The sequence below is a fragment of the Colossoma macropomum genome, unplaced genomic scaffold (assembly GCF_904425465.1).
Source record: "Colossoma macropomum unplaced genomic scaffold, Colossoma_macropomum, whole genome shotgun sequence".
Taxonomy (NCBI): domain Eukaryota; kingdom Metazoa; phylum Chordata; class Actinopteri; order Characiformes; family Serrasalmidae; genus Colossoma; species Colossoma macropomum.
In genome coordinates, this window is record NW_023494803.1 from 22,663,570 (window position 1) to 22,686,903 (window position 23,334).

The following is a 23,334-nucleotide window of genomic DNA, read 5'->3' on the forward strand; positions in this document are numbered from 1 at the left end:
ATCAAACCACTCTGAATGGCTTTACCTCTCAATGACTGAATAATTATGCCGAAATAAAAAATAGTTGAAATCCCCCTTAAAATAGTGATGAAAGGCTGTAAGTGATTTTTTTTTAATAACTCACTGTTTGCAAAAATAAACTAAAAGGGAACAGGAGGAAAAATCAAACTCATGGTAAAAATAAAATAATCATAAAAGCTAGTGACATAATGGATATGGTTACTCACTACTATACCATTTATGCAAAACCCACTCTGTACCAAGGAGAGTGTACAATGGTGTAATTTATCACAGTAACACTGCCATATTACCCATGCCTAAAAAGCACTCACTCAGTACTGGTCCTAGAGTACTACAGCTGCTCTGTCTGCCCAACTAAAGTCATCAGCCAATTTGCAAAACTTTTCTGAGTAGAACTGGGCAGAGAAAATGCAAAACTACACAAGGCAGTTCTATTCTAGGACTGAAAAACACTACTTTTTGGGGCCACTTACTGATCCTTGAGGGACCCCTGAATTAACATTACTCCAGTCGTATATTCTTCATTGTTAAGTCCAAAAAGAAGGAGTCACTACATTTGTTCATTTTGATGTATTTTATTCTCATTTATTGATAAAATACACTTCTGCTTACAAGTGCTGATTACATTTACTATATTACATTCACCTTTATTTTACATAAAATATTTGAAATCTTAAAACTAAAAATGACACATTATAGGGAGGCACCCTCCACCAGATTTTCCGATCTCCACAACTGTGATAAAACATTGCATCTCACATCACAACACCTCAGTCCAGAGTGAGTGAGGAGAATATTCCTACTAACAGGTATGTCATCAGTCATGTCAAAGTTTTATAAAGGTTGGGGACATATTGAGGTTTATCTACAGAGGGTGGATGAAAACAGTTTAACCGTGTGGGCTGAAGTATTTTATGTAATTGTCATTAGTATTGGCCCAGAAAAATACACATTGCTTATTTACTCAATACCAAATTAAAAGATTAATCACAATTGTCTACCACTAGGGATGTCCAAAATTCATATTCAGATAAAATTTTGAGTTAAATGTAAATCACTGTTTCCAATAATGGTAAATCAAAGGGAAAACAAAATTATCACAGTTCTGTTATGTCTCTACTGTGTATGTGTGTGTACATACATGTTTATACACACTGTAATCCATACTGCATATATCAACATGAAAAAGATCATATACATTTACCCACTGACATGACAAAGATCAAAAATCACCTGAAAAATACCCTCACACCCAAAGACAATCCATACAACTACCAAGCTAGTCTGGACTTTTTCCATACACCACAAGCAAACACGACACTGTGGAACCAATGTGTGTGTGTGTGTATATATATATATATATATATATATATATATATATATATATATATATATATGACAGAGATAAAGCGATAGAGAGAGAAGCTAAGATCTTTCAGTCGTCAGTGTGACTTAGAAGTTAAATTTGAATGATGCCAGCTAACGCCACGCAAAGATATTTACTTTCAAAGAAAAACCCACTTGAGTAGCAGGTAAATGTATTCCAGGCAAGACTATCCACATGAAACAGATAAACAAAGACAAGTCTCTTGGGGGAGCATATATTCTTGGGAATTCTGGTACAAAAATCATTTTATAAAGTGTTATGTACACCCTGGATAGAGGCATAACAAGATGGGACAGTTAATATAAAGATAGTAAATACCCTGTTTCTTTAAATGTTTTGTAAAATGACTTGTAAATAGTATTTTATATTAAAATATATTAATTAAAATATATTACTTTTCAAAACTAGACAGACATTAAAAACAAAATCTGATTATCTAATTCCCATAAATTGACTTTGGTATATTACCAAGCAAAATCTTTTAAAATTGTCTTAAGTAGAAGGCAGAAAATTTGACAAAAACAACTGATACCCAGATGCATAACATGCAAACTTTTTATGCACGTTTAATATACTATATATGTATCAAAATGTACCTGTAAATCTGAATTGTTTAAGGACAGTCTAATATTTAGAGTTTAGACACAAATTATAGTGTGATTTGTCTCAAGAAATTTCTCACAGATAAAAAGCCTTAGTAATCAAAGTGGATATGTTCAAGCAAGATAACTGAAATCGAACTTTAAAAAAAGAAGAATTTCTCAGTACATCTCAAGGAAAGCCAATATTTACAGAATAAAACCAAAAATCTTCATATTCTCCCTTTTGAGTGTTCTACTGTACTTCATTGCTCACAAACATTTTTCATTTTTTATTGTTATTCTGTTTAAAACATAAATGACATTAAGTTTAAAGAATATCTACAGTCCCAGGATTTTTTTAAGAGGCATTGTCAGTTCACACTCCTCACTGGAGCAGCGTAAACAACACAAGCATGATCAGATCTATATAGTGAAATGACAGAGACCTGGGTTTGCTCCTGAGAGGGAACATTAAATGATTTGATAGAGAAGTGCTTCAGCTCCCCTCAAACTCAAAAAGTTTGCATTTATAGCTGATTAGCAAGCAGTCCATTCAAGTTAACAGTTTTAGTAATACAAAAGTGCAACCCTAAAAAAGACATATAAGATTTTCTCTTAGATGAGATATAAGGGACTTTGATGTTGTCTTAGATTTAGATGAATGAGCCTTTTTTTAATATAAATATAAATATACAAATTATTGCCACCTTCAATCATCAATATAAACCGGTTCTTACATTCCACCATATCCCTAAAAAATTTGTTTTAAAAGAAGTGCTAGCTTGTGATATTTACTCCCTTCTGCTCCATAAATAACTTCTTTTTTCTTTTAAATCTACCACTGATTATATTCACATCTAATAGTACCACTTTAGCCTAGACAAAAGGCAGGTCAATAAGATAAATTTTATATTCACAGTTATTCTTGAAAGTAATTGGTATTTCAGCTCTGTGATTCTTTTCTTGAGTTACAAAGACATAAACTATCCAATTTGCCCTGCTGGGTAAGCACATCGAAATCATTACTGTTTTGGATCCAACAAGCCGCACAGTTCTTTAAAAATTGCTATTGAAAGAAATTACAAGGGGAGGTCATGATCTTCACAGCTACAAAAATAGTAATATACTGTTACTTTCATTTCTAAAATTTTATGTTACAAAAATATTACAGAATATGATCAGCGTTTACATATTGCCACTACTCAATGAGTCTTGCATCTAGATCAAGGTGCTCACTTTACAGTAAACTGACTGAGAGGAAGTATTACTCTGCATTGCACAAATTATGTACATGAACCTCTAACATACTAAACAGCATAAAAGCCTGACTCCTGTATGAAAATAGTTATATGATCATATAACCACAGTGAGAACTTCAACACTGAGCTGAAAATTCAAAAACTCTCACTAAACTCTTTACTCAAATGATTGTTTTTTTTCAGATATTTATGATCACAATTGTCACCATTTGTCATCATCACCATTATCGTACCACCAGACATGAGACACACAGCTTGGAGGGACCAATGCAGTCATCATGACAGAAGGCCCCACACCCCTTGCACATGATCATAGCCTTTAATCGACAGTAGCACTTTGACTGAACATCTTCCATTCCAGAAGCTTCTATGAAGGCCTGCTCTGGTGATGCTTCACCTTTGCTCTGATCTAGAAGGTGACCAGCAGGTATGGCAGTGACAGTCACAGAGAAAGACATCATTCCCCCGTTGGCACTCTCACGACTGCAAGTGACTGTAGGAGAGGTGCCAGTGTTAGCAATGCTGTTATTTAATGAGGGAGGCACAGACATGCTGATGGTGCCACCATAGAAAGTACCCATTACAGGTTCTTGCCCATCATTTGAATTCTGTGACTGGAAAGATTTCACTTGTGGGTGACATTCGCTCAACTGATGTGGCCCTGAGATACCCTGTTTACTACTGCAGACATCAAGGTGCGGTCTTGGAGATGTGTCTTTGGTTTTTGTAGAAGTGCCACCTTCTCCAGTACTGGATGAACAGCTGAGCGCCGGAGACTCCAACTTTATTTGAGGACAGTGTTGGTATCCTAGTGCATCATCTGGTCTTGAGATGAGATATCCCTGCTGTTCAACTTTAACCCTAGGAGGGTTAGAGTGTCCTGAAGAAGAGTGAGCACCTCTACTCAAATCAGCCCCTTCTTTCTCTTCTCCTTCCACGTTTTCTCTCTTTAGGTTGGCCAGATGGGGCCGCTTGCTGCTCTCAGACCCTCTGCCATATGTGGAGATATTGAGGAGGTAGTGTCCTGTCATGGCAGGTTTGGCCACCCTCTTTCTTCCGAAGAGGCCTAGATGGAACCTTGGTTGGTTATTGCAGCTCTCTGGATAGCCTAGTTGATAGGGCTCAAAGTGAGACGGCTGAGGGACTGACACGGAGATCTGGCTCTGCTGACTTCGATGTCTCAGAACATGGATGATCTGCTCCTGAGTGATCTTGTCTAGCTTGTCCATACTGATCCCAGGTCTGCCAGACATCATAGATTGACCTGAAGAAGCCTGCAGTCTAGATCTGCTAACATCCTCTGTGTCTATGGAGTTCTCCCTGCCCAACCCTTTTGTGGTAATGCCCAATTTCCCGTGATCTTGTGCTGGAGTGGTTACTGATTGCACCTCGGTTTTGGCAAGTGGCTTTGGAAGAATCTTTTCAAGGGGAACTTCTTTACCTTGAAGGAGCTGAGTGACCAGAGGATTGTTGGCAGGGATTGAGGAGTGAGATTTGGTCCCTGACAAAGGTGCTTCTTGTGCTCTCTGATTATGAGCCAGTGTGTTTAAAGGTGGTAATTGCATCCCACCAACTGCCAGAAGGGTATGATGATCCTTTGAAAGTGGGTCTGATGCACACTGAGTGGTCTGGGAACCCATCAAAGACCTGTTTTCCTTTAAAAACAGTTGATTTGCACAAAGACTTTGAGCAAAACCAGAGTCTGTCTGCCCAGTAGCACCTGAGGAGGGAGATGTTTGGGAGAGAAACCCTGTGCTTTCAGGAGCAGGAGAAACAGAGCTAATCTTTACTGGTGATACAGACTGGCTTCTACTACTTGCTGGTGAAAATTCCTCTGATAGAGACCGGGCTGGAGAAGGTGTGGAAGTGCCTCCAGTTGAGCCAGGTCCCGAAGTGGCTCCTCTGGTAGCTGCGCCTGCTGCTGCTGCGGCTGCGGCAGCACGCTGTTCTCGAGCTAATTTGGCTTTAGCTTTGATGTCAGCTAAAGTGCGAGCACCGGTGCCTCCAGGGCGGATACTGGGTGGTGTCAAGGGATGGGGAGTCCTTGGAGAAACTTGGCCTGCAGCTGGGGGAGCAGGCAGGATTCGCGACACAGGGATCTAAAAATATAAAAAGTAAATTCAGTATCAAACAAAAAACTACAATCAACCAAAATAAACCGAAACTGCAAAATGAAAAGCAAAACTGTAAAACATGAAACCTACTTTTAGAGGGGGTACTCTCTGTTGCACTGTTACCGAAGCTATTGCTTGAGGTAACCCTTCTGGTGGGGAGAGGCGAGGTTTCTTCTCTGCTGTTTCTTGTTCACTAGAGACTTTCCTCTTCAAGGACTCCGTGGTAACAGCAGAGGTTGGTGATACAGTCCCATCAACTTTAACAGACTCAGTCTCCAATGCATCTTTTCCTTTAGGACTGATACTCACAGCTTCCTGATGAGGTTTTGGGGCATCAGACTTGGTCTCACTTACTTGAACATTTTCATCTGTTGCAGCTGATGTTAAAGGTTCTTCTTTCAGTGCAGTTGCTTCAGACTCTTCTTGTGCCAGCAATGCAGTCTTTGTGTCTGGAGATGTCAGCGTCTGATCTGAGGTGGAGTGACTTGCTATGATTGATCCTGTACAGAAAGACTCTGATTCTACATGGCTTATAGGTACTGTTGATTTAACCTCTGTGGATCTCTGCTCCTTTTGGCTGACCTCAGCAGTGTGGCTTGGCTTCTGTGCTTCTGTTCTTGACTCTGATCCTCCAGACAAGGTTAAGTCTTTAGCTGGTACAGAAGTGCCTTCAACCTGTGTCAGCTCCCTGGATTCTTCAACACTCAATCCAGACCTGGAATGAAAAAGTCCTTTATATAAAATTCATAATTCTCTCTCCAACATGGCCTTTGATCTTCTCGGACTTAACATGTACTGAATGTACAGACAAACTTACTGTTCCCCATAGTAGCTTTCAAAGAAGTGCTCTTTCCAATGCTCCACCTTTTTCTCTTTCTCAATCTCTTGCCGTATCCTCAGTCTTAACTCAGGGGTAAACTCACCTGTGGGTAAACATGTTTTAAATATACCATCTAACATGTGAGGCACAAGGTGACCTATAGTTAACAAGCATTTGAGCAAGGTTTGTTTTATGTACTACAAATACAGAAACCAACCTTCTGCCAGCCTCTCTTTCCAAGATTGTGCAGCAGATGTAAAAAACTCATTGTTCAAAGCAGAACTGGTTACCCTCAGGAGACCATCCATACAAGACTAAAATAAAGGATGATGTAAATCCGCCATTAGTGTTAGGTAAATCACTGGTGTGTTTCTTCAATTTAATTGTCAAACAAAGTAATGACAATGTTCTTCTTTTTCTCCCTACCTGTTGGTCAATTTCTGGCAGCAGCTTCAGAAGCTTCTGTTGACAATCTGGGGGCAACATGGAAAATGTGTGCTTGTTGATTAGGGCCCGCAGGTTAGTGTTGACCAGAATGGAATCGGGAGTCTCCACATCAATCTCACATTTGGTTCGTCTTAGCTGGCCTAAAGAAAAATAATAAAATAATTATGGGAATGATCAGTTTTGACAATTCCAGATAGTGACACAAACAATGGATAACTGAAAACACTCACGGGCACTGAGCCGACTGGAGCGCTGAGACATCTTCCTGGCACCAACAGTGTGGCACACATCTGCTTTGACAGAGGAGGAGGAGCTAGAAGTAGAATTCTGGGGACTGGCCGGGCAGCGCTCAGACTGTTTCAGTTCCCAGCCTACAGTAGTGAGAGAGTCTGGATATTTCATTGCTGCGCCAACACAAACGCATATGCATAAATGAATATTATTATATGTTATGGGTACAACACATTTTAGTAACACGTTACATAACAAAGCTGGCAAGTGAACACATTTGAAAAAACATATTTAGGCATGGGTGTAATCATGTCATTTGTGATTTTTCAAAAAGGAAGGAAGAGCTATTTAAAGCTAAAAAAAAAGTACAATGTGTGCTGGAGAACATACCAGATTTGGCAGATGCTGAATCAGTCATGTCTTTGACAGTTTTAAGTAGCAGTCGAGGGTTGGAGGCTGTGGAAATTCCACACTGACGGCGCTGATTTCTCTGCTGCTGTTGTTTCAGAGCCTTAAAATACAGAGAGACTTATTGTGAAAAAGGACTGTTAACAAGCATTTCTTGCAGTAACTGATGGTTAAATCACTAACGCTGTATTGCTACATCTGTATTTATTAAGTAATAAGTCTTTCAAGACAGAAAGAAAAAGTCATTTATTATCAGATGCAGATTGGGACTGTTAATTGTAATTGTTATTCATTAACCCCTAGAGCTACACAGTACAGTCATGCAACAGACAGTTCTACACATAACAGATACTAAGCACATATAATAACACATAAAACACAAAAAAACAATATTGACAACATTGAAGTGCTTTGTTGCATGTATGTTAGCTTGTAGAGGAAAGCTCAAACACAAACAGAGAAAGGCTGAAATGCTGACACCTGTTTAAGTGCCTTCTTGCTGTGTTTCTGGGATGAAGAGATGAGCTTGTTGCTAGAGACTGAGGGAGAGGAGCAGCGAGACTGTGGAGATGATGGTTGTGACTGCAATTTTGCTGGCCCTAAGAAATAAAGAAGAATACTGCACTGAGCGTGTTCAAACACACAAGTATACACACTCACACCTATCTCTCTCTCTGAGTTAATTAAGGTCAGTTCCATTCCATTCACGTGTACAATACAAACGCAGTTTGTAACAGATGTTTATCTTGTAAAAGTGCTGAGCCCTAATTTAACATATCCAAGATAGGCATTTTGCATTTACTGGGATCTTGCATCATTTTGCAGATAGTTAATGTAGAATTCATTTCAACATACTGTATATCTACAGTTCTGAAAATAAACCTTAAAATAAAATGCTGACCAAAAGCATTCAGTACGTTTCCTAATACCCTACAGCGGCTACTATAGTCACCATTTATTCTGAACATCCATGCTCAAAATGTATTACCACCTTAAAGCTATTATTAAAATACAACATTCAAACATTCATAAAAATAAAGCTACTTGAAGAAAAAAAACGAAAGAAAAATTCTATGAGTGTGTTCAGATGATTATTTCCTGGTCTCTGCAGTACTCATTTCAGTCTCGCCTGCATAACAATATTAAAAGTTTTCAACTATGATCAAAGTTTGACTCAGATATTCTACTTACGGTAATTTGTTCTGTATATCTCCACTCTTATAGCATGCATTATTCTGTAATATTCACAAACACTTTTGAAGGACAGCCTGGGGTAAAATGTTCTGTTAGCTTAACAACTCTTTACAACTCTCAAGTGTATGAAGATGAGGAAGTGGTCTCGATTTGCAGAAAAAAAAAACATTTCCTGTTTGAAGGCTGATTTGATCTGCATGAATAATGTGCTCACAAAAAGAAACTCAGCTGAAATATCACACTAGCAATGGTTAAAAAAAAAATCAGTGAACACTTTCAAATTTAGCCTACATATTAAACTAACAATCTATAAGAGAGGATCCATACTGTAAGTGAAAATATATTTGCTACTGAAAATTTGAAAACATTTTTTTCTAACTCATTACAACTCAGATTTTAGCAAATGAATTACAACAACAACAAAATATAACAACACTAATGGCTACAAGTGTAAAGGACTTGAAGATAATTTCTAATATTTTTAAAATATATCATTAAGTTGACATGTTATAAAACTATTTAGAAGAAATACTTAATGGCAGTAATACAATTTAAGTACATACAGTCAAGATGTGCCCATTTGCTATTGTAGATTTATAAAAGTATACTGACAAAGCTTTAGTTTATCACAGCATATGCAGATTCAATTTGAACCTGTAAAGACTTAAATGTAGAGACCCAAAATAAACAATTATACTTTTCCTGAGTAATTGGGCCATCTTTAATATGACTACATTGCTGACATAACATATGAACATGTTTATCATTTGAATTTGCATTGGTAGAACTGTGGAAGCTATAATTACATATTGTTAATAAGAAAGTGAGGTACCTCTTCTCTTCCACCTTCCTCTGCGGCCCTCTTTGCTGCTGGCACTGTTGTTGTTTTCTGTGCTTCGAGCGTCAGACGTGTTATCGCTGCTATCTTCAGAAGCCTCCTCTGAAAGTTCTTTCACCACATCTGCAATGTCCTTCTGCTCAGTCATCATATACAGAAACAGATGTCAAGGCCTATTTTCTCCTAATGAGTCACCGTGCTGCTCTTTAGTTGTAATCCACTCAGTGATTTGCTACATCATTTTTGTATATTTCATACATAAACATTTATGACCAATAACTATGCAGGGTGAATACACACAAGATCAATATTATTTTCAATTGCACATCCATAACAGTAGTACAGTCTCAAGCTTTGTCACTAGTTAGCTATGTAGATAAACGCAAATGATGGGGTAATGTAGTGGCACGGGTACAAGCTATGAACAGGGGTCAACGGCGCTATGTTCTAGCACTTTAAACATGGTTGTGAAAGATCGCTATTTTCTGTTTATGCACATTATGTTGTAACATTCACACGTCTTCCTGTTTGAAATGATAACCAAGGCTTGATTGCAGGATGTTCCTTTTCTTCCAAAGTCCTATTAGGTTTTGGTTTCTGTTTTATGCGCACTAACCTTCAGTGTATAGACTCCCATTCGACCAGGGACTTTGTAGAAAATCCCCTCCTCACCCCGGGAGTTTGTGTGGAGCATAGCATTGAGGCAGGCAAGGGGGGATGTTCCACTGGATAAAATGAAAGTACAAACCACAGTGTAACCTCTAAAGGGCTGATACATGGAAAACACAACAAACCATGCATTTTCACCATACTTACTGTTGATATGTGCAAGAGGGAAAGGGTATGAAATTAATTTAACAAACCAGTGAGATTTATTTGCAAATTTGTTTTTAAAAAGGTAATGTACATTATTTCAATCTTTAACATACCACTAAGAAGCAAAGTACTTTTTGTATAGAATGAAAATATAAGAATAAAATATATTCCATCAACTCAGGGCAAAGGGCATTCCAGCGAGGACTGTAGGTTTTTTCCATCAATAAAAATAGTGAACAGAGAACTGATTAAGCAGGGGGTTTATTGTGCCCTCAAACAAGCGAATGCTAATGATGTAAATGACGAATTAACTAGCTAGCAACAACAACAGTCTACTTAACCTATGAATAACATTTTAGCAAAGAGCAGAACTACACATCGATTAACATGTGGTCATGGGAAGAAATGAAAATATACTTCAAGCAGAATCTCTGTGAAATGGAATGAGCATATTTTGTTTTCAGTAGTGGCATGTTTAGCATCTGACTTTGTGTCTTACCTTTTGGAAGACAATACGTTGAATTTAAGAGTGAGTAGAATACTGCATGGCTTTTTAAAAAGTGCTGAACAGCACAATAAATGAAAAATAAAAATGAATTTATTACTTTTTTAACTTATGTTTGGTTTGTTATCTTTTTACAGTGTATTTTACTCTGCACTTAATGTTGGTACAAACAATAAAACTAGCATACCCTTATGTATACATGGATAATTAAAAATACTATAATATTATGCAAAATCATAGTCAGTTATTCATTAGTTTTGTGTCATTGGGTGCACAGAAATGGCAACTCTCAGGCTCTGTTTTCTCTTCAAATTATATACACTCTATAACTGTGAATAACAGACTTGAGTATGTGGCACAAAAATTCCAATAGAGTCGAACTGCAACGAAAGGCTTTCCCGTAAAACAAGAACGCCCACATCAGGAACGCCCACTGATCATTCACTGGCCAATATGTCTGCAAAATTTCTTCTCTCATTGGTGGATACAACTCAATGGGGAAAATACACCAGTATTTGTAAAGACATTACTAATACTAAATTAATATTGTTTCTACATGTTTACCTAATGAGCATTCGGCATTTAACAGCAAATATGCATGAATCTATAGCTTCTAGTGATTTGTATAGAGTTCTGTCTTGCAGTTTTGTGATCCCCGACTTGAGCTTGCGGTCTGAATGCCTATCGTAACAGTAGCAATCAGCAGTGTTTTCAGCAGTACTACGCAATCTGCTCCATACCAGCCGTTATTTCAATTAATGTGTAATAATGAATTATAAGGTTAACGTCCCTAATGAGAAAAAACATAGAAACCATTAAGAGTTTCTGTTGGTTCTTGGGGGTTTGTGATGCGTTCTGGCTTTTCTTGATGGGTTGATAATGTAAAGGATCCTAATGGTTTACTAGATGACCTGACTGATTCCAGACACATCTCTAATTCTACTTGGAAACTATAGTGGTCTCTACTGGTAACCATTAGGAGGCAAAAACCATTAGATTTTAATCCTAATGGTCTTTATTCAGCAGGGGCTACCGTGGTGTTGCCAACTTGCACAATATAACTTTGGCAAGGTTACCATGTGCTTATTTTCCACAAGTTTTTAGGTTGTGCTAAAACGTTAATTTAACAGTAAACTTACCAACATCATAATTTGTAATGAAAGCGCTCGTTGTTCTTGACCTTATTAATCTTTCCCATTTTTTTCGCACTGTTCTGTAGAACGCGTTTTAGGGCCACTGTTAATAAAAATAAAAATAGTAGACTTCGAGAATAAAGTCGTAATATTTCGAGAAAAAAATATATATATTTTGTAGAATAAAATCGTAATGTTTTGAGAAGAAAGTCATAATATTTCGATGATAATATCGTAGAATTAGGACATTAAAGTGGGATATTACCAGGAAAGTTCGCAATATTATGTCCAAAGGTTTGCAAAAGGAAGGTAACAAACCTCCTCCTATTAAAATGAGACACGCTGAGGAGTGTCTCCCTGTCTCTCCTGACACATCAGCACCAGCCTGTTATTAGTATAAGAAACGGCTGAAAAGGCTGAGTAGGAAACTGTGTTTATTTAGAATAAAGAGCCAGACGGACTCGGAGGAAACTGCCTGTCTGTTTTGTTGAAGGAGAATCGCAGGTAGGGTCGTCTACACAACTAACTAACTATTGATGGTATCCACGCCATTCGAAGAGGGCATGAAGTTTCACAGACAGTGAGAATGATGATCAAAATGATCGATTCACAAAGAGACAGGAGTGAGTGGAACTCGCTCTGCGTCTTCGCTGTCACCAGTACAGCAACCAAGACCCCAGCGCGTTATGTCAGCCCCCTACAGTTAGCCCGCTTTATCTGACGTCACACAAGGGGCGTTTCTGGGGGGTGTATCTGCATCACAGAAACGCCCTCATATGGTGCTGCAATTAGACCCTCCTCAAAAATTCAAGTCTGAGAGCTGTGTACAGGGCTGAAGGACCAGGGAGAGAAATGCTAAAAGACAGCACAGGAGCACCATCGTAACACTGCCTTTAGTTATGGTCATGAGGAAGCGCTATTGTGAGAACTACAGCCAGTGAGTACTCTCTTGTTGGGTTTGTAAAGCCCTTTGCATGCTGTCAATTAGGGGATGGTTAATCGCATGCAAAGGTATGGGCCCAGGTCTTCTAGATTGAAGTTAGTGTAAAGAAAAGTGGGGGATAAACTTTTATTTAATCTTACCTTCTGGAAGACAATAGGGACAGTGAAACAAAAAAAAGAGATGCAAAAATTAGAAATGTATGTGCGTGCACTCAGTGCACTTGCCCTGAAGAAAATGACAGTGAACTTGATGAATAAAAACTACAATCAAAACCAAAAGAAAAAACATTTTCGTCCAGATGTTAGCAAGACTGAACAATCTGAGGTGATTATAAATGTGTACTTGATTGTGAAATGTAAAAAAAACCAAAAAAAAACAATATGCGGATGTTGACAAAAAGCGTGTGATAGATGATGACCTCACCTTATCTCCTTAAGTCGCTCTCGCTGAATCACCTGGAGGATCTCTTTATGACTCATTGGTGTGTTAGGGTACTTTTCAAGTACCTGCAAAAGAAGAGGAGAAATAAAAGGTGGTGTGTACTGCCTCAGCCCAAAATAAGCAAAAACAAGTTCAAAATTAGTGTAACAATTCAACAATAAATTCATTGACATATTGCAAAAGTTCCTGCCCTTCATTTACCGTGCTTTAAAGTACATTATGTATTCAAAAGTGTCCAGACACCTCTAAATCTTCTAATTAGTGAATTCAGCTACTTTAAGGTGCACCCAATTCTGAGAACAGCTACACATGAGTCTAAGCGTACTAAGCTAAGTGTTGGCTAGAGGCGTATTCAACCCTCCAGGATCGGGCTGTTGAGTGGTGGAACTGTGTTTTCTGGAGAGATGGAGCTCTATCTAATACCGTTAGGATGACTTGGAGTGGCGTTTGTGACGCAGAACTAATCATCTATCATCAGTACTTGACTTCACTAACAACAGTGATTCTCACAGCAATGTTCCAATGTCTAGTGTAAAGCCTTCCCAGAAGAGTAGAGGCTGTGACTGCAGCAAAGGGGGTACAAAGTTCCAATTAATACCTTTGCTTTGGATGAGCAGGTGTCTACAAACTTTGACATACAGTGCATTACACATTATTGAGATCTCTTTCCTTTAACTGTTCTTTACAGTAGTAGATTATTAGGTTCATATCATTATAGGGAAAAATGTTAGGAAAAAACATTACATTGCTTAGAGATATACTTGGGTGGCAACTAATACATCACATGATTCTGATATTTTAGCAGCTTTGCTGTGAGAACGCCTAATGATCAGTGTATAGACTTACAGGTAGTGTTTATGAAAATGCAAACACACCCGGAAGATCAGCCATGTTCACCACAGTGTGCAGGGAATCAATGCCAGTGTGTTTCACTGTGTTCTGAGTAATGCAGACACCTCAGCTGAGCTGAGACTTTGCTTACAGGATGAGGTCAGTCACTGGACCAGAGCCTGAGAGCTGTTCCTTCCCCAGCTGTGAGAGGGGTGGTGAGATTTCTCATTTTTAGAGCAGATTAGTAATACCAAGACTTCAGCCAACCATGACTCATTTCCTTTGTCTAAGACCAGGTGAAGAGAGACAGCATCTTAAAAGTGCAAAAAAGCTTTTAGCTAAGCTTTTCTTTGGTTGAATTTTTAATTAAAGGCCAAGTGACCGTCCACTCGCAGCCACTTTCACATTCAGACCCCGTTTCCACACCTTTATTTTTAAAGTAGGCTCAATTTCACTCTTCCAGAATCACATGGCCAAGCTGGGAGATGGGTAGTAACTAGTCACATTCACTCAATTATGTGTACTTAAATAAATGTGAATTTTTCCTACTATTTCAATTTATAATACATCAATTTACATTCAGGTATCTTTATGAAGATTTAATTAATATTAAATTACTTTTTCATCAACGTTACATTTCTGATTTAACACAGCTCAGGTTTATCTTTTTATTGCATGTGTATCAAAAAGACAAGAATCGCTCCAAACAAACTTCAGTTCCTATGCTGATTAACATTGGATGCACTAAGAGGTTCCACTGCAGTTCTGTACGTTGCTCTTAAATAGCTTTTTGACCTGGACTTTTTTACTCATACACAGGTTAGTTTTGGAAAGGTACTTTTACTTTTACTTCAGCCATTACTTTACAGAACTAACAACACTTTTACTTGAGTATGGGGTGAGGCTACTCTACCCACCTCTGGTCAACCACAGAAACAATGTGACATATGTTAAGTACTACTTTATTACTGTGTAAACCACTTACATTAACTCATCTATACCACTGTTTCTGCCTCGAAAGGCTACAGCTTCGCAGTATTATTTTAATATAACATTAGCTCCGTGCTTGTTGACAACAATACGTCAAACTTTGACTAGCTTTAATACTTTTCAACTGGCCGGGAAGTTCATTCTCATACCTAAGAAAAATATATTATTGGGCTTGACCGAAACACACGTTCAAACATTTCACAGGAAAACTCAGTGTTATCAGCTTGTCAGCTGTTAAAGTAAACCGAAATAGCCGTAGCCTCGCACGTACAAACTGTACGTTAGCAAACTGCTAACGCTGGCTAACTAGTTGGCTAGCCAGCCCTCAACATGCTAACTCAAACTAACCAATAAAATATGCCTTGAAGTAGCTGACATCATTCGGCCAGCTACACAAACGTTCACAGAGTACAAAATGTGCAGCACAATGACACGTCTTCAAAAGATTAATCGTGAAAAACCGCCTGTTTGGTTATGTTTTCACTCGCTAGCTTAGTGGACTGCTAACGCTTAGGTGAAGTGTTGAGCAGCTAGCTTAGCTTAGCTCAGGCAATGTTAGCTGGACACATAACCTAAACGTCATGCGCGTAGCTACGTCTGCAGTTGTAACATGAAAAATAGACCCTGGGAGAAAACTTTATAAACCGAGTGTCGCGGTAAAGCAGTATATATCTTTATGCTTCGGTGTACACAGGTCGAGGTGACTCTTTCAGCGGCTTCGTAGCCACTCAGGCCCCGGTTCGCGCACTCCTCTCTCCGCCTGCACCAGCAGCAGGTCATGAACTCATAAACACAGTTGAACAAGAGTGGGAAACAAGCAAAACACACGAACAGCAACAGCCCCGCAGCTTTTACCGTTTTCGCCGCCTCTGCCCACGTCCTCCCCTTTTTCTTCTTCTGCCGTTCCCTCATGTTTGCGGTCGGGGTCCCGAAAAATCGACCGAATGTGAGAGCGCGTTACTGTTGAAATGGTAATGTTGCTTTTAGTTATCGTGCAAGACCCACCATCTCTGCCATATTGGGTGTTTTACTGTAAGTAGCGGGTCACGTGACTCGGCGAGACGTCATCTTACTGTACCGTGACAGAGCGGGGAAAACACCTGAAGGTTACTGTGTTCACTCTCTCACTCAACTGTGTAGAGCCCTGCAGGCCCAAAGCGATTAACGCTAGTTTACTGTAAACGCTGGAGGTAAAAAGGCAGCAATACAGATTTGATAGGCCTTAGTCTCACTCAACTCTCTGGCGCTGTAGTGCAGGTTTTTACGTAGAAAACTTTCACTTCAAGCTAATCCCTTCGTGTCAGCAATGTAACACTGTCTTTTCTTAAAAGACAGTGTTACATTCACAATTTCTACATAATTCACAATTTCTTCACAATTCACAATTTCTACATAATTCAGGTGTTAGGATCTAAACAAAGTCACTCAGAGTGGTTTGGTGTGAAATGGTGCACTGTGGAGAAACTCACCAACTCAGATTAATTACACTGGAGGTGATAGGAACCAGAAGCAAAAGCAAATATAGCCATTTTATTTACTATCTATTATGTAAAACAACCACTGAACCTGCACATGCCTTGTGAGGTTTTATATGTAGTGTTGATAATCATGAAGTAGTGGTAAATCCACAAATAAGTTTTCTTTGGATATTATTTTACCTTACCATGCCATGCCTGTACCTCATCGCTATAAAATAATTTAAAAGTATATATGTTTTAGGTTAAAACCTTATCTCATTAACAATATCTCAGGTAGAGTATCTATAAACATTTTGGGTAATAACTTTATGTAAGGTAGCTTTTAAAGGCATTAAACTCGTCAGACATTTGGTTCCTATCACCACCACTGTGAACAAATTTGATTAGGATTTTCTAGAATGGTGCATTTTGTTTCAAACCATTCTGAACAACTTTGCGTGTATTTCAATGACTGAATAATGCAGACATAAAACAATCAGTGGAAATTCCCCTTAAGCACCATGACCAATGACAGGGTTTTCCTGTGGTTGATACCTTGGTGCTTATATAATTAGTTGGTATTGTCTTCCTCTAATGGTGTCACTGAGTTCACTTTGTAATAGAACTGAACCATTTTATGGTAATTATATCCACTAGGGGTCAGTGATGTTAGAAAATAATAACTTGGTGGTGTGATTGAATGAATGTTTCACTCTCCATTGTAACAGGAATGAGCTGAAAATCCAATTATCAGTGATTGTAGTATTAGGCTGCATGCCATTTAAATTAATCAGACTGCAGATCACTGTTTTGTCATGCAATATAACCATTTATCTTTGTCATGGATTTTATTCAAGAGTGACATTACTGGATTATACATGACACATTTAGATCAAAGTTCCAGGTAAACAGGAGAAAACTGTGCTTGGAGTGGTTGATCAAAAGTGTGCTTTGACAGAAAGTTAGTGTGCATAAGTAAAAACTGAATGATCTTGCAGTAAAGCTCACAGAAAAAAAGAATAGAGCAAATGAGTCTGTTGATAAAGCTTTGCATTTACGGCATGGCAAAACCACTGTGTTTAAAATACTTCATGGTTGGAGCATGGCTGCGCATGCTCCCATGGTAGAAGGTGGGCACTGAGACCCAGAGGCCACAGAGCTGGTTGATGAAGTAGAAGGTGGACTTGGTCCTTGATACCTTGAGAGAGAAAAAAAGATCAAGGTTCAAGCACCTAAAGATGGTCAACATAAAAGCAGTAGAAGATAAGCTCCCTGAACAAGAAGTGCATAATTTCTGGTTAAATGGTTAAGCGTCTGATTTCCTCAATGACAGGTAAGAATGGCACCAGTCTCTTGAGTTCCTGTCCATTTAGCCCACCTTTTCAATGACTTTGTGTTTCATATCCAAGCAAAACAGAACACTGACATTCCCACATTGCAGGATGACAACTGTAGGGTGTCTGTATGTGACTCGTTCACAACAGATATGATGGAACACATGAATTCGAAGTGATGGGAATCAATGGAGTTGATTGCACACAGTGATCCCAATTCAAAAACTAAGACATAGAAAAGGACATCTGGCAAAAGTAGAGTGCAGTATCAATTATAATTGATCCTAGCAAGGAAATTTGGAGACACTAGCTAAATTAACCAACTTTACTCATACAGTGTGCACGTAGGTGCCGGCAAACTTGAACATCACTGGGTGGAAATGAGTCCAAAGTTTTGGAGTCTCTTGATTCCCAAATGCCAGGAATCAAGGAATTGATTCTTTTTGGGACCGACTCCCAGCCCTACCTCATCCCAGCTCTCACTTTGGAACAGCAAGTTAAATGCTGAAGTCGGTACAAACAAATGTAGGCTGGGAGGTGCATCTAGTTTATGGTAGACATGGATAGATTAGACAAGAGACTGGTGTAATCTCTACCTGACAGGATTGTCATAACCAAGCATTAGAGAAGAAATTATGCAGGTGGCTCATTTTTTTGTGTGGTGAGCTTACACTATTTGTCCAAAAGTATCTGGACACCACAATTAGATATTCACAATTAGTGAATTTAACTCTTTTAAGCACACCCTTCCACTGACCCATTGCTGGCTAAGGCATACATTTGCCCACACAGCTTGTATAATCTCATTGAGAAACATTGCCAAATAGAATGGGAAGCACTGGAGCAGCCGCACATGAGCCTAATGTCACCAAGCCTCTTTATTACCCTTGATTTTAGAATAAATGATGAGCGAGCAGGTGTCTACAAACTTTATACTGCATTTTGGCACATGATTATTTGGCACTCACCACGATCTGGCCCGCATGACACGGGATGCTGTTGTCCTCCTCCTGTGGTGGCTAAAATCACGAAGGAAGTCTCGCGTCCTCATTTCTGCTCCTTCTAAATCCAGGGGGACCATGACTGGTGGCGACATATCCAGCTCCAAAAGCATGACATTCTCTGCCTGTGTAGCACCAAAACCTGGTTATCTCATGAATGGTTCTTCAGCAAATGTATTTTTGCAATAAATAATCCCTCTAAATTGCCTGCCTATTAGTGGTCACTGTGTACCAACCCGGTATCTGGAAGGAGCTCCTGTTGCCACAGCAACCTGCGCATGTTGGCTGATCGGTCTCTTGTATCCCGCTACAGAAGTTGGCCTTCGTCTGACACGAGGAGAGTTGCTGGGGAATAATGTGAATAATATGAATTTATTTGTGAGTCGTGGTATATTTGATGAAAGTGTTAAGAGTGTGGAATGCAACTGTTATACTCACTTTTCAGAGGGGAGTAGGGGTAAGACTTTCCACTGGTCCTCCTCACTGTCATAGTGGAGGCGGTTTAAGATCTTGTTTTTGTCCTCAGGAGGAATAAAATTGTCAATAATGAGATTCCTACAAAAATAAAAGACAAACAAATCACATAACAAGACAAACAATCATGCTAAAATGGGTCTTGCATTGGATTTACTGCTACTATATCCATGCATCATTGTTTATGAATAACTTTGGGCTATACATTTTTTGTGGAAGATAACTGTAGTAGAAATACTTGAATTTCATCTCTCTTGTCAGCTCATTCAGTGTCTGCTCCAGTTCCTGTCTTGTTGTCACATGTTCATCATCGATGTCTCCTATCTCAGCTCTCACCAACTGCAGTTTGCTATACAGCTATGTAAAGAACAACAAATTATATATTAATATTCATATAACAACTGTGATCTGCATACAAAAGGAAGATACTGTTGGTGCCATATCCAAACCCCTCAAATTTTCTTTTTACGATTTTAAAAATGCAATTATGGTCCAAGATGATATAGCATAAAATATTACATTGACACAGGCCTACGTTAAAGTTCAGAAAGATCTTTTCCTTCTCCCAAAAAAAGATCCATTCCAGAGATTTTAGATTTTGTTATGACAGCAATGAGATAGGCTAGCATTCAAAAGTTTGGAGTCACCTGTTACATAACAATTGTTATTCAATAATCAATTTAATTTAAACTTGTACACAATGTAGAATGGAATTAAACAGTACAACTTAAACCAGTGTTTCTTCACAACTAAAAGGGCCCATATCCTACATTGGTCTTGTATTTTTCCCCCCTGAGGCCCACTCACATGATTTTATGTACCAAAAACAGTCATAATTCATGTTTGCCTGACCATTTTCAGCCTCTTTTTTATCCCTTAGAATTAAACAGGCTGTTTTTTCGTTACTGTGCCTTTAAGAGACTCAAGATGCAGTCCAGGTTGAAACATCCTTTATAGCTTCAGTATGATAGTTTTATAGCTTTAAACCACTTTATTCTAAGTGGACAAAAATGGTGACTGCTTTTTGAACATGAGGCATTCGTTTAGTTTGAAAGCTATCAAATATTCTCATCATTGTAGAATCATCTTAGAGATGTATCTGCAACAAAACTGGTTTATAACATTCACACTATGTTTATAGCTTCAGTTTTGTTCTAATGTGTACAGCTTGAAGGCCTAGTTGAAGACCCGCTTCACCTTCTTTAGCTTTTTGGTCTTAAGCTCCACCTCCTGCTGTAGAGAAGAGAAAGTTTCTTTCAGTTCCACCGTTTCTTCATCCTGCTCAAACATCAGCTGCTGCATCTCCCTCTCCTGCCTCTCCTATGAGAGGTCACACACACACGCACAGCAGTATCTGGTTATTGAGATTACTTTGCATCAGCTGAACACTGTGGTTAGTGTGCATTTCCATTTATTACCTGCTCTGCAATCTCCTGTCTCTTCAGCTCCAGCATTCTCTGTTGCTCGTTGGTGTGGTCGATGATGTTCTTTCCTCCAATCAGCAGCTTACTCTCCAAGGCCTAAAAAACAACCATAGCAAATAGGATCCAAATTATAATTCAGTTTATTGCCTCAGAAAGAATGCTCAGGCTATAAAAGGCCTAATATGTATAGGCTCTAACCTTGTATTTTTCAATCATGATTTCCATAGTCTGCTGCTCCTTCAGTAATTCCTCCATAGTCTTTGCCTTCTCATCCACCATGCCTAATTTCCTCCTAACCTCCGGGCTGTCGTTGGCAGCGGTCTTGGCCATCTGCCCCACCTGCTGCTTCCACCAGTATTCCTCAGCACTCTCTTCCTGCACCATCTCAACAACGTCCACCTCACGGTTTCTGGGTGTCTCCACCTCCCCACTGCTCATGCTCCTCTTCATCCTCATACTATTCCTCCGCCTCCTCCTTTCTTTCGCCAGCATCCCTCTTTCCTCCAGCTGGGCCTTCAGGCGGGCTATCTCTTCTTGAAACTCTCGCAGCAAAGCATCTTTGGGGTCCTCGTTGATCTTTGGCCTGTTCCTGATGTTCTTTGCCCTGTTTGCGAATCTCAGGGTGGTGAGGGTCTCCTCATAGTGGCATGAGGTGGGCCCTATTGTAGCCACCATGACTGTTTTGGAGTTCCCTCCCAAAGAGTCCTGCAGTAGGCGTGTGAGTTTGGAATCCCTGTACGGGATGTGGGAGTTTTTCCCATCCACCAAGGCTGATATGACATTTCCGAGAGCGCAGAGGGACAAGTTTATTTTGGCGGCCTCTTTGAACCTCAGGCCCTGGACACCTGTCTTGCTTTGACGTTCGCTGCCTGCCAGGTCCACCATGTTCAGCTTGCCCACACGAATGTGTTCCTCTCCATCAATGCCCATCTCACTGCATTCGATGGTTATAACAAAAACGGCATGTGACCGTGAACTGCGCTCATTCATTTTAGTGAATCCAACAGACCTGGACTGATTCCCCAGATTCATCACATGCTCAATTTCTTTGATGTTTTTGGTCACCACTGAAGAGAGGTCTTTGACGTACACGCCTTGCTCTGGGTTTTCCTTAAGCTCCAGCTTTTTATTGTTGTCCTTACAAAGGAGGTCCCTTATTTCATCCTGGTATATCTCCAGATAAGACACCCTCACCAAGTACTGCTGATTCTGAGATCTGGATATGTGAGTGAAAATGTGCTGGAAGGAATTTGGAATGACTCCTCGTTTCTCCGGATCTGTGGGCAGACCCTGCATGGTGTATGTCTTCCCAGTGCCAGTTTGACCATAGGCAAATATAGTTCCATTGAAGCCGAGCAAGACTGAGTCAATCAGGGGTTTACACGAATAATCGTACAGGTCACTTTGTTTTGATGCCGTGTCGTAGACGGCGTCAAACGTGAACGTTTTCACCAGAGTTCCCGGCCCTTTGGGGTTGTGTATGCTTACCTGTCCCAATTTCACGTCCACTTCCACTATTTTCTCGTGACTCATCGCCTCTTCTTTCTTGTTTACAGGGCGGCACCGCACCACAACCTTAACGGCTTCTGATTTCTTACCTACCGACATGGACCTCGGTCTCATCAGCACCGCGCTGTTCCTCTTAGACATTGTGCACCTTCAGACTGAACCGAATGTAGATGAAAAAACACGGCTCTACCAGAGCGGAGGCATCATCCGTGAACGATTCTCCTCCATAAGAGAAGCGAGCAACTTCCCACGTAGTCCAAAAACGGCTTCTCCGTGAAGCGAACGTATATCCACTGTATGAGCATCAGCTTAAACTCCGATAGACACCCGCATCGTCCCCAGTGATGATGACACTGACGCGGCTGTGGTCGGCTGTGTGTGCAGGCGAACGCCGCCCTGCTCTCTACCTTGCTGGTCCACACCCTGCATGGCTGCAGACAATGGACTCACAAGCTGAGCATCATCCTGCCTGCTGCCTCCGCTTACGCATTCTAGCGCGTATCACACTCAGTTAATATCACACTCAGTTCAATATTCGGCCATTTTTTTGCAAGTTGAATCATTCGGTGTCATTATAACGCAGCCTATAATGTTTATATACTGTGGTGGGTGGGTTCTAGCAATTCTAATAAACTTTGTTGCGCATCCATTTTTTAAATGAGAGAGGTGGGGATTTCTAGCACGTATAAAATAAATAAATAAAAATAAATGGATGGATTTTATTGCATTTTACACTGAAAATAAATGGTGCTTTGAATTCACCTGATTCAAATGTGTCCTTTGCACATAAAATGTGTCACATCATCTCAGTTCATAACAAAAGAAGTACAGTGACCGACAGCAGTTTTGTTGATGTAATATATTTTATTTAACTCAATAGCATTTGAATCAGGAAACTTTTTTCAGTGTTTATATTGCTAACGGTGGCATTTATTGTTATGAATAAATAAATTTTAAATAAATAAACTAAATAGACTAAAATAAAATAAAAAAGCAAGTTTTTATTTAGACAAAGAGCGAATTTTTAACAATTCTGTAATGAAACTTATACACACGTTTCCATTTTTGTCAGTTTTCTGAAAAGAAAGTGAGGGGCTGCATAGACTTAACTGCGGTCGTCCAATAGGAAATGGCGGTGGGCGTGTCCCCCCGCGACCGAGTGCAAAGTTAGCCGGC

At 39.5% G+C, this 23,334-nt stretch overlaps 2 protein-coding genes across 6 annotated transcripts; both read right to left on the reverse strand.

Annotated features, from left to right (window-relative positions):
- Positions 1-585: 585 nt before the first annotated feature.
- Positions 586-16,034, reverse strand: asxl2 (ASXL transcriptional regulator 2). Of its 4 annotated transcripts, none has more exons than XM_036592559.1 (13): positions 15,815-16,034; positions 13,121-13,203; positions 12,838-12,840; positions 9,917-10,025; positions 9,295-9,436; positions 7,749-7,867; positions 7,251-7,371; positions 6,860-7,000; positions 6,609-6,769; positions 6,400-6,496; positions 6,180-6,285; positions 5,453-6,077; positions 586-5,347 (listed from the first exon to the last, which is right to left on the reverse strand). In XM_036592559.1, exons 1-13 carry the CDS (start codon positions 15,869-15,871, stop codon positions 3,473-3,475), a joined length of 3,639 nt encoding a protein of 1,212 aa, XP_036448452.1. In that variant the 5' UTR covers positions 15,872-16,034; the 3' UTR covers positions 586-3,472. The 4 variants fall into 4 exon arrangements, with proteins under 4 accessions (XP_036448452.1, XP_036448450.1, XP_036448453.1 ...); XM_036592557.1 differs by having other exon boundaries at positions 6,860-7,033; XM_036592560.1 differs by lacking the exon at positions 12,838-12,840.
- A 1,190-nt stretch (positions 16,035-17,224) lies between these two features.
- On the reverse strand, positions 17,225-22,575 carry kif3cb (kinesin family member 3Cb). 2 transcript variants are annotated; one of them, XM_036593757.1, is made up of 8 exons: positions 20,848-22,575; positions 20,644-20,745; positions 20,423-20,545; positions 19,464-19,582; positions 19,190-19,306; positions 18,988-19,096; positions 18,719-18,876; positions 17,225-17,614 (listed from the first exon to the last, which is right to left on the reverse strand). In XM_036593757.1, the coding sequence occupies exons 1-8, from the start codon at positions 22,297-22,299 to the stop codon at positions 17,506-17,508; spliced, it is 2,289 nt and encodes a 762-aa protein (XP_036449650.1). In that variant the 5' UTR covers positions 22,300-22,575; the 3' UTR covers positions 17,225-17,505. The 2 variants fall into 2 exon arrangements, 1 of the variants encoding a protein (XP_036449650.1); XR_005008558.1 differs by lacking the exon at positions 17,225-17,614 and having other exon boundaries at positions 18,772-18,876; positions 19,191-19,306.
- Positions 22,576-23,334: the final 759 nt, after the last annotated feature.

Coding starts and splice junctions, on each gene's coding strand:
- kif3cb (XM_036593757.1), bottom strand. CDS start 22,299: ATGTCTAAGAGGAACAGCGCGGTGCTGATGAGACCGAGGTCCATGTCG. Junction 20,546..20,643: donor GACAGGAGATTGCAGAGCAG/GTAATAAATGGA, acceptor GACCTCTCATAG/GAGAGGCAGGAGAGGGAGAT. Junction 17,615..18,718: donor GTCATGCGGGCCAGATCGTG/GTGAGTGCCAAA, acceptor TTCTCTCTCAAG/GTATCAAGGACCAAGTCCAC.
- asxl2 (XM_036592557.1), bottom strand. CDS start 15,871: ATGAGGGAACGGCAGAAGAAGAAAAAGGGGAGGACGTGGGCAGAGGCG. Junction 9,437..9,916: donor TGGGAGTCTATACACTGAAG/GTTAGTGCGCAT, acceptor ATGACTGAGCAG/AAGGACATTGCAGATGTGGT. Junction 6,770..6,859: donor CTCCAGTCGGCTCAGTGCCC/GTGAGTGTTTTC, acceptor ATTTTTCTTTAG/GCCAGCTAAGACGAACCAAA.